The 15,473-nt window shown below is 38.1% G+C and overlaps 1 protein-coding gene across 1 annotated transcript in view; it reads right to left on the bottom strand.

The window, feature by feature from the left end:
* Positions 1–15,473, bottom strand: part of LOC103146694 (raftlin-like) — a 90,965-nt gene that overhangs the window by 49,905 nt on the left and 25,587 nt on the right. Inside the window, exons 3-4 of the mRNA XM_016677820.1 lie at positions 10,930–11,038; positions 3,260–3,725 (exon numbers count right to left, since the gene is read on the bottom strand). Coding sequence (XP_016533306.1) covers positions 3,260–3,725; positions 10,930–11,038 — 575 coding nt within the window. The remainder of the gene's footprint in view (positions 1–3,259; positions 3,726–10,929; positions 11,039–15,473) is intronic.

Genomic DNA, 15,473 nt, shown 5'->3' with positions numbered 1-15,473 from the left:
TTTAAATAAATGCAAAATTTGGGCAGAAAAAAAAAAAGTTCAGAAAAATCAAAAACAGTTTATCTTTCTGCATCTTCCTTAAGTACTTTCCATTTGTCAGATTCGTACCTGCTTGGCAGAAAATAACACCGGTAACATTTAATTTCTCACAGACTGTTCCTGCTCATCTAAATGACTTTGATCCCAAAGAGATTTTTCACGAGAAGGAATTGTCGTTTTCCCCAAGTCATCCAAGCGTTCGTGTTTCCAGACTTAGAGGATCTCACTAAAGCTCCGATCTCACTGGTGGTGTTTCTTTTTCAGCGGTAATCCATAGCTTTCTGCCAGCCTCAGCGCTAGCACTTGCACAGTGTTCACCTCGAAGATTTGTGGATTACCGAGGACAAGCCAGCAGCAGCAGCAGCAGAGTCTCCTGGGCGTTCTCGGCAGGCTGGGCATTAGTAGAGAGGGACATGGGATTTTGGCAGACTCCTTCACCACCCCGGCTGGCTGCGATGCCGGCGCTACTGGCATTGTCACAGAGATTTGGGAGAAGGAAAGGGGGAAAGAGCGGAGAAAGCTGTGCAGCTGAGGGAGGTAGAGGACAAGTCAGTGGGGGATTATCTCACAGCAAAAAGCCCAGATGGCCCACTGGGTGATGGTGGGCTGCCACACCATGTTCAGAGACCTGCATGCATGTCAACACGTGATTATAAAGACCGAAAGATTACACACATTTATTATATAACACCTAATAATGAGTTCATTTCAATCTAATAGCTGGTATACAGTACATAGCTCCCACTGGGACTGCATGCATGATGCTGACACGTATCACAAATAGGTTCAGTGACAGGATGGGAGACTGTAGGAGGCGCTGAAAGTGGTGGGCGTCTCCATCTGTTAATCCCAGACACTCAAAGAAAGCTGAAACTATAAATGTGCAGGAAGAACAACTCAAAGGCGTGTAGCTGGCTCGCTTTCCGAACAGACAAAACGAGCAGCTTCCAAAAAAAGAAAAAAAAAAAAGAAAAATCCCGGCATCATCAGCTGTTCGCTGATGATGCTCCACAGCTTCGGTAATATAAGACGACTCTCTTTGTGTTTGACAGAGAGAAGGGATTATGTCCCGAGGCGACACATTGTTGTGTAACGTTCTAGCAGTTGCAGGAAATGACACCTCCACAGACGCAGAGTGGGTTTTTTTTAGGAGAAATCTGCAGTGGTATTTTTTTTTTCTTAACAAATGAAAAAAGTAGAGTTGCAGACAAAAACACAACGTTACAAAGATGGAGATCATTTGAGAAGTCAAATCTTTCAGTTTGAATACTTGTGAGGGAATGACAGCTCATTCTCAGCCCTCCTGGCAAAAATGATGTAATCCACAGTAAATGTGTCTGCTGTGAAACCAGCTCCAAATCATACACATTTTATAAAGTATAAATCTGTATTTTTTTTTTTGTCTGGAAATCCATTAGTACTTCATAGTGAGATTAGTATAGTGGGCATCACTGTAGCAGATGCAGCTCTCCTACATTTAAAGTTTTGACCTTTAATTACGATCCTCCATGATTTGGCCTCTCAGTGGAATTTGTAAGAATTACTGTTCGGTCATTTTGCTGAACTTTAAAGTTTAGAGCCTAGAGAAAAGCATTTGTGAAGTTTTACATGTTGACCTTTAATTATGGTTCCCTTTGTGGATTAATTAGTTCTGCTTACATTTAAAGCATGTAGTTACGCAACTGACTAAACTATGAATAAGTACTTAATCATGTTTAATCATGGGCATCTACACAAATACATTTAGTTTTATATGCCAACGCTTCCAGAAATGAAAACAACTATAAGTTGTAGCAAAATTATTAAACGAGGACCCATTGGACTAGTTGTAGGTGTATTTAGTGCCAATATTACATTGGTTAAAAGTAGAACAGTTTACTGAAACATAAACAAGCAATGGACAGTACAATGAGAAAGTCTTAATCTCTTACTTCTGTCATAATTTTTGCATTCAGACAACTATTAAAGTGTTATTAATTAATAGTTATTTGGGTTCCTTGAAGGTGCAACAAAGTTTTACTTTGTTCTTTTGCTTATTTTCTCTCCTTTATATTACTTTTTTTAAAGGATTATTGGATAGGAATGTATGTGTGCATTCATTCCTGCTCAAAATTGCTGTTTAAATTTGTATTTGAATATCCAGAATGATACAAAAACCTTGAAAATTACAGTCTGGTAAAGTATGTAACTTTGAAGATGAAAATATATATGAGAACTGTAAAACTCTGGAGTTAATTTCAGTTTTGATCTGCCAAACTTAAAGACTTGCAATTAACAAAAAGTCAGATTAGTATCAATATATGCAACACAAGCTCTCTATTGCTCATTTATTTTGATCTCTTGCAGGGTTTAATCAGGTTGAAGCACCATGTTGATGCACAAAACATGTAAAAACAATGTTCAACTAAATTTTGTTCTTCTTATCAGATTGCCGAGGAGTGTTTATAAATCTTTTCCAAAATGTGCTTATCATTTTTCAGAGGAATTATTAAGATGCTAAAAACACCACATAATAATAGAAGAGGTTCTGTTTCCAGTGTTGGTTGGACTCTTTCATGTTTCTTTAAAGGGATGAAATTCAGATGCCATCCTTCTTCTGTGGACATTTTCTTTAGGCCTAAAGCTTCTTTTCATCCACTTTTATATTTTTGACAAGGGTCAGAATTCACAATTTGCTGTCACGGTCAGCTATAATGACTAGATTCAAACTTAGTAAAATGATAAAAGAAAAACCTTGAAATGCCTTTAGAAACTCTTTGCCTTGAGCAAAGAATTAAATTAAGAGATTACAAACAGGTCTGGCTGCTTGGAAGCAAAGAAAATAAATAATCTGAGGTGGGTTAAAGGCTTGGTACAGTACTATGCATGTGCTTCACATAGCATTCAAAACCGATGTAAATATGAGTTAATTAAACATCAGAATATGCACAATAAGATCTTATTGAACAACCACTGCAAACACACCAGCAGCCTTGGCACTCTAAAAGGATTAATCAGGTAAAGAAGCAGAATGGAAGGCTAGATATGTTCCAGAATACATTTTTGGGGTATTTAGAAAAAAACTGAGTATACAGAGAGCATAGTGCAATCACAATTCTTTTGCTTTCCAGCAGATCGTTTCATTTATCCCAGCATGCAGGTAATAATTACCTTGATTTTTGCCTAACAACTTCTTTCCTCTTAGTTGTGATGTGGAATTGTAACCATAGTGACCACTCACCATCACCTCGCCTGTATCTTGGCCTCTCCTTTCTGTCTCCGATGATGTCTTTGTTGTTATTGTGGTACGACGAGTCTTCCTCGGTCAGAACCTCGCTGTTCTCCAGGTCTCCCTCTGATAATGGAGATGCTGCCGGTGAGATGCCGTCCCGGATGCGCCCTCCGCCAGAACCTGAGTGGTTTTCACTGTTGATCTCGCTTTCATTTCTCTCCCTATCCAGTCGGGATGCCTGCATGCCCCCCTCTTTGTCAGTACTGTCACTTTTCGCTCCAGGATCTGGCTGGTTTCTGGGGCTTGAGGGGTTTGATGGGCTGCAGCTACCCAGGGAGCCAAGGACAGAACTGGGGCTGGAGTGCAGAGACAGAGAGGGGGTCTCTGGTTCTCTGATCCGGGTGCAAGGCGCTCCGTATGGCTCCTGGACAAATCCCACAAACATCACCCCCTGGTCAGCGAAATCCTGCATCTGCTGTGGAGAAAAAGAGCAAAATAAAAATTATGAAGCTAGAGTAATTGACAGAAAAGTTGCTGTAATGTTGTGAAGAGACGGTTGGTTCCATTTCATCCCTTGTATTGTGACGAATCCTGTTAACTCTGCAGCAGCCTGTGTGCATGTACTTATGGTTGACCATAATATTGGGATATCCCAAATTAACAGCTGTAATTTTTTGAAAACCATATTTAAAAACTGTGGTAATCATTGTGCTAACTCTCCTATGACCAATTTAAATGTGTTATAATTTGTTTTTGTGTGAAGGTTGTGCTTCCTGGTAATTCTTCTTCTGCTGTCATTTCTACTATGCAGCAGGATAAGTTTCTGTACAGCAAGCCTTTGAGTTTAGTAAAGCGAATGCAAAGGTGCTATCAGTGCATTATAATGATAATACAGCTTCTGTTTTTGCGTTTATTTCTTTTATAGAGTAATGACCAAAAGCCGTCTTTAAGCTGCATTTTCTTATTATCTCTTGAGAAATGCCCGTCTCATTTCTTATCAGAAACCGCCAGGTGGTATGAATAATTTTGGCTTAACTGTACATTTTCTGTGTGCCTCTCCTGCAATCACACAGCTGTTGATTCGATCAGGGACGCCTCGATGATCTTGACCTGTGTCTTATCCCAAATCTGGCGCCTCTGTTTTTCCTGTTTGTCATGTGGCATTTTGTGTCGGCATTGCGGTGCCGCTGCAGATTGAAACGTTAACTGTCAGGGAATGTTAATGATGCCATTCTCCATTTGTGCCTCCTATCTCTGAGCTGAGGCGGCCCCTGTTTCTATCTTGAGCCTCATTGGGAGGAGAAAATAAAAATCAAATCAAACTGCAGGTTATTCACTATGAAATTGAATTGGAAAACAGTCACTCTGTCTCCAGCCATATTGTTTAGCATCATTTAAATGCCGTCTGGCTGCTTTCACATAATATTCCCCCATTCTGAAATGTTCAAATGGAACTGCTGACATAAAAGGGAGCAACTGCTGCATCTCATTTTATGGTAATGCGGCCAGTCTGAGGTAAAAACGAATGGCTCTGACTGACTAATGTCAGTGCAGTTGATAGAACAATATATCCAAGATGATGGGTTGTGCTGATTGAATTTACTTTTGGCTCCATTTTGGTTTTTGTCATCATCATTTCATTAAGTCCTGGCACTTGACAATTCAGAACAGATTTATTTCTCATCTTGGTAACACAAACTAGAAGAGAGGACGAGTGTCAGGATGGCAGATTGACACAAATAAAAGTGAATGACAAACAAAATGAGTCTAAACAAAAAAAAAATAAAAAATGTCTGCACGACAATAACAAACAGCTAATGGAAAACGGAAAAATAGCTGGTTGGGAATAGGAGAGAAGCAATATTCAGTAGAATGGAAGTAATGGCACAACATAACATGTTTTCAGGAAAATTAGTAACAAAATATCTATAGACGACAACAAAAGATGGAACATCTTTGAATGAATACAAGTTAACCTGTCACCATCTTCATTGCCTTTAGCGATGCCCAGAGGTCAATTTTAGAGTCCATTTATAAGTCAACTATGTCTCAGTGTGTACTAAGTTAAGAAACAAACAGATAAGAAAATATGGGGACAGGAGTAATTGTGAAACACATCATAGGCCAGCAGAGTGGGGAGGTAATGCAGAGTGAAATGCAAAACGTGTGCCATAGCTGTAGGACAGAAACTGCACTTTGAAGCAGAAAGCATGCCTGGATGACTATAGGGTGAGATTAAACTGTCTAAGACTGTACGGTAAGGATTAAAAAAGATTTCTTGCCTTACAGGTTAATGGTTCCAGACAACAAAATGTGATGTTAGCATGCAGCTACTGACAGAAGCATTAGCTCCCCTGATGCTAACTGCTTGTAATGACTCTGTTTTTTTTTGCCGTTTCAGTTTTTAACAAGTCACAGACTCGGATCTTGAGAAATACCAGCTCATTATTTTCTCTAAATGCCTCAAATTCTCTCAGATGTAATTGACTTCAGGGAACTTTGTCTTCAGTTTATCCCACATACTTGTATTGGATTTCAAGTAAGGACTTTGTGCAAGTCAGTCAATGACCTCCATTTTGGGGGTATAGTTCTTTGCCAGCAGCGATGCATGTTCGGGGTCATTGGCAACAACCAAGACCTTTGTTCTGATTACATTTTTCTTTTTCCCAAAATCTTCCCACATTCATCTTTCATCATAATTCCTTTCACTGTGACAAGAATCACAGTTCCAGATACACAGAAGCCACCACCATTTTTCACTGTGAGGATGCTGTCTTTTGGGTAAAAGGCACCTCCTTTATTTCTCCAAACATAAGCAATGCCTCTTATTTTGTGTTTTCTAACTTAAGGACATGCTTCTTTCACGCCATCAGAGTTTCAATAATATATTTCTCTCTGATTTGAAGGAGCCTCTTCTGCAGAAGTGAAGATTTTGTAGATTTGCAACCTTGTCTTCCATTCCTGTGAAGAGCTTATGGGAGACTATATGTCTCACTCGCATAAGTCGTTTTTTTATTTTGCTGCTTTTGAAAGGGTCTTTGTGGAGACATCCCTCACCAGTTTTCTCACCTCTGCCAGGATTGTTTTGAGCCATGTGACTCTCCTTGAATTTCTTAATGACACTTGTCACTGCAGCTCTTGATATTTGGAAATGCAGAGAATTTTGTTCATCTATATCACGCTTCTCAAATTTGAACTGATTTCTTTTTTTTTTCTTTTTTTTTACATAATACTTTCTCAATTGATACACCAAACATTTACTAAAGTTCTTCAAGTATTTGTAACTTAGGAGAAAACCCTCAGTCAGTTCTTAATGGGAGGTATTAATGTTGTGGAACAACATTTCTGTGTGCAAAGTACATTTATTTAAATCTGCAGAATAAACATTTGCTGTCTAACTGCACTTAGGTTATATTAGAACAATAATTACATTGTCAGAATGGGGACAAATGTTTTTCTGAACTGTATTAGTGAAAACAAGGGACTCCAAAACAGAACCCTGAGGAACATCACTGTGTCTGTGATATTTTTAACCAAAGAAATCTTCAACTCAAACAGTAGTTGTTCCTGTTTACAATTACTTTTATTGGAAGTTCTTGTCAGTATCTCTGCAATGTTGGACCTTTTAGGCATTTTATTAACTCCATCCACTGTTAATATTTTATTTTTTTGGAATTGGGGAAGTTTTTCTGCATTTTGGTTCAATCAGTATCAACACTATTATGGTTTCCCTTGTATTGGGTAAGTTCATACACTGCACTAAGAATGAAGGAAGACCATATAAAATGAGTTTCATGGATTTAGGCTGATGAAAGTTATAATTAGGGATGAATCAGTGTCCAAAAACAGCAAAGTTTTTATATTAGAAATAAGTGTAAAGCAGCTTAAAAGAACCTAAAAGGATAATATTTTGGGGGCAGTAATGGTTTTAGTGAAATCGACTCTCGTGAATAGAAAAATAAATGAAGGGTAAAATTAATGATTTGCATTTTTCTGAGCCTCTTATTCTAAATGAACAGAGAGGTTTCGGCGGCTCAAAGGGGATCGTCCTTAGGTCACAAAAATGAGGTTTCGAGGTTGAAATCGCATCATTTCTCTTCATTAACCAAAGTGATGCAGGGCACAAATTTGATGAAAAATATTCTGGGAGTAGCTTACCGTGTACTGCCACTGGAATATCAACAGCCTGTGGTGAAAACCCCATTTCAATTTTGACTTGAGACCACATTTCCTATTTCCCCTGTAAGTTATTAAAGCAGCACCAGGAGGAGCTGTCTGAAGGTCAGGATGAAAACCCCGGAGAGAGACGGAGCAGGCAGAGATGACAGAAAAAGAAGCTGAAATGATAATGACAGAGACTACGTCAGTAAGGAGAATAAAGGAAAGATAAATGAGAGGAAGAATGAAAAAGTGTTGGAAGGGGGGGAAAAAAGGACTTCAAGACCAAACGCAGAGGAAAACAATCTTTGGTTCTCACTCCTCAGCCACTCATCCATGTCCACTTCCTATTTAATAGATTTCTAGCAAGGCTTCCTGTTCCTCCTGCAGCTCAGAAGATTAAAATGATAACCAACAGTAATGAGGTCCTACAGGACTGTGGTTGCATGACTAATCGAAAGGCAAAATGTACATAAGGGTTCGGGGGAGAACCTTTAAAAGCCCATCCTGGTCTGTAAAACACAGACCAGGCAGGAGCTCTGAATCATAATGACGCAACATTTCCACAATAAAACAAACCAGAAGCTATGTCATATATATATCATCTGAAGTGCCATTTCAAACTGACTATTTTGCAGCAGTGCAATCACTGAAGCAACAGCAGCTAAACAGCCAGTTTATTATTAAATCATCAGAAATCAAAAATCTCTATTCTACTTTTATCTCATCCAGAGTAAAAAAAAACACCATTATTATATCCATTTTATCTACTTCAATATGCTCAGATACATAAAAGGAGCGTTTTTGAACACTATGCTGTGTTTTAAAGCCTTATTAAGACAGAATGCAGCTTCTCATCCCACAGAGTCTTTTAATGGATCACTTTATCCTGAGCATAGAAATGCATCTCTATGAGTTATCTACATTTACCCTGTTCTATATCTTAATGCTAGATTTATGCTAATATGGAAAAGTGAGGATTCGTCTCTCATGTCTTTACATTACACCTCCAGAGCACTCGGCTGCTCTTTATTCATTTAAAGCAGCTTCCATCAGTAGTTCTCAAGGCTTTCTGAAGGTATTTCTGTGGAATAGATTTCAGCACTTAACATCTGATCAAATTTATGGTTTTATCATCACATATTTGAGAAATACTTGAATTCCAAGTATTTTAAGAGGCCAATGACCTGCTGTAATTTCTTCTTTCTTTTTTTTTTAATGGTCTTGCACAGGAAATATTTAGCATGCCATCACCAACAATCCTTGAAGGCTTGCAGATATACTTCAATTTTTCAGTTCGACACTTAATTTTATGCCTTTGTTGTCTATTTTTAGTTTTTTAAAACACACGCTGAACAATGCTGCCATGGCAAAATATAAACAAAGTGAGCGAAAAGGCCGTCAAACGTCTAAAGACCTCTAGAGAGCTTTTTTTTTTTCCTTCGCATCACTTTAAAAAATACCAAGGAAATCCAGTTGGTTTCTTAGAATACTGTAATGTCACTTGCATTATTCACAAATTCAGCAGTATTGATAGTTTCCAATAGAAAGGAAGATAAAGCTATAACTTCCCACTGTCTTGGCTAACTCAAGAGAAGTAAAATAAACATTTTTTTAAATTCTTATATTGTAGTATAATTGCTGTAAACCAAAATAATAACTAAGTTTTTTTTCCAAATGAATCAAGATAAATGTTTAGAAAAAAAAAATCTCCACAACTGTTTTCATATTTTCTTAATTAGATTATTAGCATCATGATCAAATCAGAGCAGAAATAATTGGAAAAAAATTCACATCATATTGTCTCAGTAACCCACCTGACAAATTCAGGGAAATTATTTGAATTAATCTAAAATCTGTTTTCATTTTTTTCTAGGTTTGTTTCTTGTTTTGCTAACCTCTCTTTTCCTCTTCTTTGAATGCTTCTTGCCTTGTTTCCCACTGATTCCCCTGCATCTAATCATGCATAAACTGCTGTGAATTAGACCCTAATCGGATGAATTCACAGCTAAAACACTGGGGCTCTGACATGATGAAAACTGTGATTTACCTGTTATCTTTGAGGCTGATGGCTATTCTGGAACAAAAACGGAGGGATCTACATTTAGCCAGACTGGCAACAAAATCAAAGCCTTTAGAGTTCCCTCTTTAATTTATTACTGACATCTCCTGGAGTACCCACGCTTTGCCACCTCCCCCATGTTTTGTTATGTTTAAAGTACCAATTACATAAAATAACTATTATGCTGTCACTCTTCTAAAATAATGTACTTTACTGCAAGCTTAACCCCAAGTGTTCACAGACAATCTGGCCTTCAGCTGGAAACTATGTGGTAGATTCCCTGAAACACTTCAAACTTAAAACAGGGAAAATTAGTTTTGAAAATGTCAATATTGTTACATGGCATTAAATATGCAGGGGCTATTCACATGAACTTCACACCAGAATTTAAAAGCTCAAGTGAAACACAAAATAATCTGTGAAAAGGCATAAAAAGCTCAAGAAATCAAAAAACAAAAAGTCTGTCAGGATTTAGAAAACAATCCTGCTCTCAATCTCTGCAAGTTATAATTAGCTGTTTTCGTCTTAAATGTTGGACTTTAAAATGCAAACAGTGCTGTTAGCCTTCGTATAACTGTAAAATAAGGAAGAATTGAGAAATTCATCTGAAAATGTTTTATACAAATCTGAAAAGAACGAGTTCTTCAGCCAGACAGAGATCCCTACGGCTCAGTTGGAAACACTCCATTAGTTTTGTTAAATAAAATAAAGATGTTGCAGGGGCCCACTCAGTGATAGATAAGGCTGAAAACTGATTACAAAAATTTGATTATCACCTTCCTAAATCATTTTTGCCAAAAGTGATTCTGGCATAAAAATTACCACCTTTTGTTGGCAAAGGATGATTTTCTTAATTTAACAGATTTACACACACACACACACAAACACACACACAAAAAAAACACTTTCGGCAAAATAAGACCATTGTTGTCATTATGTAAGATTTCCAAAACTGAAGATTGAAGAAGTTTGAAGAGAGTGAAGATTTTACCAAATCAATGCATTTAACAAGCTTCACCATAAAGATGTTTTAAAGTTGTCATGAGCAAGGAAAAAAAGCTTTTCTATTAAGTATTCATCAAATATTAATTGGCATAGTAAGTATTTCACATTACTATTTATAAATGTATGTGTGGATGTATTTGTGTTTTTCCACCTTATAGGGAGGTACTACAAACTTCTGGTGGAAATTTGTTTGCTCAGACGTCTCATCTGCATGAATATATTTGCTCCATCAGCATTCACACAGTGGGACATGTTGGCATTTTTCTTTATGCACTATTAGAGTTGGAGGTATTTTATTCACTCTCAGAAAACAATCTGTTACTTTCCCCAGTTTAGGCGATAAGCCCTTATCCAGCCTCCACTTCCCCCCATCATCCTTTCTTCCTGCTTCCTCCTTTCTAGCGGAGCGTGGACTGACAAAGCCTTCAGCTTGGCGTTTGCCAAGCAGTCCTACCTTCTTTACGTAGCCCTGGATGAGCTCGGGAGTGGGCACCTGCTCCGCAGACAGGCACTCTTCCAGCAGTAGCTTGTTTGGTGGGCAGACTGGCTGGCTCCTTTCCACCCTGCACAGACCACAGTGGGTTGGGGGAAGAAGGACAAATCACAACGAGTTCCAACCTCTCAGTCAACCAGGCCACGGGAAAGATCCAAAGAGAAAGCGAGCGCAGGCATCTACACACATCCAAATGCATAATGGCAGGCTGGGATTATTAAATTGCAGTCATAATACTGCTTCAAAAAGGCATCAAACACACAAAGAAGCCCTGTATCAACAAATTACAGTGCATCAAGATGCTTTGTTAATGTTATTGCTGCCCTGTGGGAGGGGAGAGGGAAAATACACTCAAGTGAAACAAAGATCCACACGAATAAAAAGCACATGTACACACACACGCGCACACGCACACACACACAGAATGGAGGAAATTCAATGCAAATCCAGTCTTCATGCTTTTTCCTCACAGACTTCCCTGCTGAGGCCAGCAAAGTATTTTTGAAGAGAGGATGGGGGGTAAAAATCTATTCATATAATGCTGCATTTTCCTTCTATGTACAGCTGAGGAAATCCCAGCGCTAGGCCAGAGGAGAGTAATGCTCCAGCTTCTATCACCCCTGCTCCTCATCCTGTTGACAAGTGAAAGAAGCCCCCACACCCACGGCTTCCCTTAGCGTGCAGCAGACCGTGTGTGTGTGCATGTGTGTGTGCGTGCACTCTCCATGGCCTCTGGCTCTACATGGACACCTGATGTGAGAGAGGTTAAGAGATGCATGCATGCGGGCTGGTGTGACTATTAAAGGTCGAAATAGTAGTTTCCTACATCACGCAAGGACTCCCCCCAGAGACCGAGTCCCTCCCTACTTCTGTGTTTCTATCAGTGATTCCCAAATGCAGAGCAACATAGATTTTTCCTCTTCTACTTCCTTTAACCATCAGCAAATCCTGCAATATTTATAACAAGTAAAAAACAAAATCCTATATTCTGTTACCTACACAGGAACCTTCTGCACACAAACCTGTTTTGCAATAGAGGATGCGGATTATTCATCTTGATTTGCATATTTGAGAATGCTGTGACTGGAAGAGGTGAAAAACTTCAGAATATATAAGAAATATATATATAACAACTTAATTTACAAACTAAAACAAAATTTATAGATTAATTACACAGAGACTTATGTGTTCAAACCTTTCATTTTTGTGATTATGATCATTTGTGCTAAAAAAAAAATCACAATTCTAAGTTAAGAATATTACAAAGCAGTTTTAATACAAAAATATATCTGTAGAACTAAAAGTATTTCACCTATTTCCCCTAAAATGGTTGCATGATTTAGAAGACTATAAATGAATCATTGCATAAAAGCAAAGCCACAAAATTCCAGTTTTAACTAAATCTAGGTATCAACTACCATACATCATCATAATCCAAATTCATGCAAATTTATTGATTCAGTCATTAACCAAAATTTACTGGAATTTAAACTGCTGCTCGTTGTGCCAAACATTATTAGTTGCAAAAAAAATAAACATGAACTTGATGCGTAGCTCATAAATGCAGCTAGTAAGTAATATTCTACTTCCTTTAACCACCAACAAATGTTGCAATATTTATAAGTAAATATTCTGTTATCTCCACAGAAACTTTCTACACACAACCCCCTACAGATACGCTGATGAGGCTGTTTTGCACAACTGGTTGCTGGTTATTCGTCTTGCTTTGTATAATTCAGATGCTTCCAGGTATATTGTGTAATATTAAATCAAAACATGTTTTGTTGCCTTGTTACAGTCTTGATTCTGAGGAAAAATAAAAATGCAATGTGGTCCCTGTAAGAAAATGACATGAGAGTGATGCATATCTTCTCATTTATGTTTATGTCACACAAAAAATGTGTGGTAACGCTGCACTTCTAGTCTAGTATAAGTTTGACCATAATATTGGTACTAATGAAGAAATCGTGTGGCGTTCATGCTGAAATATGAATAAATGTTCGAATAAACTTCACTATAAAAGTGTAAGCGCTGTGACGATTACAGCTTAGAGTCAGTCTACCTTTCTAAAAATAAACTACAACCCCAGACGGATCATTCCTGACCACTATTGGTAAAAACAATAATAATGTGTTTATTCCAAGCTGTCAATTGAATTCCACTGCAACTGTGTGAAAACTAACAATTATGTCTCCTTAAACCCGCACAAAATACAAAAATAAACTAAAACTGCAAGAGTGTAATCAGAAACTTTTTAGTTCTGCGTTTTCTTTTTCCTTCATGGCTGGTTCAACCTCTTACTGGTAAAATTGCCCTTTTCAAGTGGCCCTTTAAAGTCCACACTGGAAGACTTTAGAGGCACAAAGGACTCGTTGATATTCAAACGAAACTGGGGAACACAACAGGCTTTCGTTCTCCTCCTTTCAGTTCCCTTTTAAGGATTTGCTTGATGAGCTTTCGCTTTCTTCTTTTTCAAAAAGCCTAAATTTTGCTGTACTTGTAAATTTAGGCCTATTCAACTGATTCAGGGGACATTTTAGCCTCTAATGCTGAGCTGGTGGAACAATTATTGGTTTGAAAGTTTGACAGTGACTGTGATTGCTCTATTGTCAGTCCAACCAAGAAAATGGACATGCTCAGTTTTAAATTTCTAATTTTACATGATGGAAAAGTTATTATGACCTGAGAAATGGCTCCTGTTTCACATTCATTGAATTCTTAACACCCCATAAGAGCAGCAGCCTCATGGCTCTGACAATAAAGGTTCCCTTATTCCCAGTTGGTCACGAGATAAATCATAGCCACCTGGCTGAGCTGTGCCTCAGGCGCCATTTTTAGAAAAAAAAAAGCTTTAAAAGTGGCAGAGATGCTGACCTTAGTAAACTACAAATGTTTCCGTTCTTAAAAGTATAAACAATCTTACATAATCTAGTTTGTCCCTTTATACTGCCAGTTCACATAACATTCAAAGGGTAAAATAAAATAAATAACTTTAGTCAAAATAATAATAAAAAAATGGCAAAGAAAGAAACACTCTACTTGATCATTACTAATCTAACAATGAAGGAAAAATGATTCAGTGTGGCTCAGGGACTTTTTAAACCCACAATTGCCACTTAAGCTTAATATGATTTCTTTCAATGCAATCAATAGTTTTGCGCAACATAAAGTAACTAGATTAAAAAAAAGTGGGTGAAGAACTGATTTTGGACCATTGCTAATGGAAACAAATCTCTGTAGGCAGAAGAACAGAGAAATAGAAGAAAGACTTAAATGGAGCATTTGTTCCTGCAGGGAGCCTCCGGGTTAAAAATAGCAGCTGCATCACCTGCAGTCCATCTTCTCCATGTGAAACAATGACTTTTCATGCATCGTGCAGCACCAGCTGTCAACCTCTGAGGCCTCATGTGGTTAGAAGGGTGTCAAATGCCTGTTTGCCTGCCCACCTACCTGAAGCTCCCCTCTGGGCGAGTACACCTGCTTCACTCCCCTTCCTCCTGACCCAGATGGGTCGACTTCTTTGCTGTGCCGTGAAACACCTTGTGACGGACTAATCGCTCCCACCGGAACCGCACGCTCGCATAGAAACTAATTGTTGCCTGTTAATGGCTCGCTCTGGGAGTTGTTCAGCAACGCGGCGGCCGCATCGCTTCTTTAATCGGTGGTTTCAAATTACCGTGTGTTCGCTGGAGTTTGAAATGGAGTCTTGTTTATGAATTATTGTTTTTTTAGTGAATTTTGAACTAAATTCAATATAGTTTAATCTTTGCATATATTTTAGTTCCTCTAAATCCCTTGATACAATTCAGTTTTAGCTTATTTTTAAATAGTTTTCAAATAAATCTGTCGCCATGGTCACTGTCTAGATGCTGGATATGAAGACTCAATGTCAGATTTATGCTATGAAGAACCCCACAAGGCAGAAAAATAAAGTTGAGCGCCCACTGGGAGCACTGAGATGAATCTCAGAAATTGATGTGCACCAGTGAATGCTGTTCACGCACATTGGCTGCATCATGCTGAAGTGGCCCAAGATTTAACAGACTACTGGACTTCAGCCACGGAAAGCTTTGTAAGACGCATCAATACGTCTGAACAGAATTGAAGATAGGAAAAAGAAACAGCGTTGCCCTTCAGAGCGCCTGCCACCAGCTATATGCATAGTGATATAATACTTTTTCATGCACGTTTGACACCAGTGGTGTGGATTCCCGTTTGGGAATGATTTGACTGTGAAGAATGGAGCAGGTAGATATTAAACACTTCTGAATACACAGCTGCATCTAACAGATTATTATATTACTGAATATATATTTTACATAAATACAGTATCGTAACCCTTTCCTGCATAAATTGTGTCAGGATTTGTTTCTGAAGGGTTTTTGATTTTTTTTTAAGGCATTAAAAAAAAGCGGGAAAAAAAACATTTTTTTAAAAAATTTTTTTTCTAGGTGATCAGTTGTAATTTTCTCCAAATACAAAGTTGTAATTTGGAAAATACATAT

This window comes from Poecilia formosa, unplaced genomic scaffold (genome assembly GCF_000485575.1).
Source record: "Poecilia formosa unplaced genomic scaffold, Poecilia_formosa-5.1.2 Scaffold166, whole genome shotgun sequence".
NCBI lineage: Eukaryota > Metazoa > Chordata > Actinopteri > Cyprinodontiformes > Poeciliidae > Poecilia > Poecilia formosa.
This window is presented reverse-complemented; position numbering and strand designations above follow the sequence as displayed.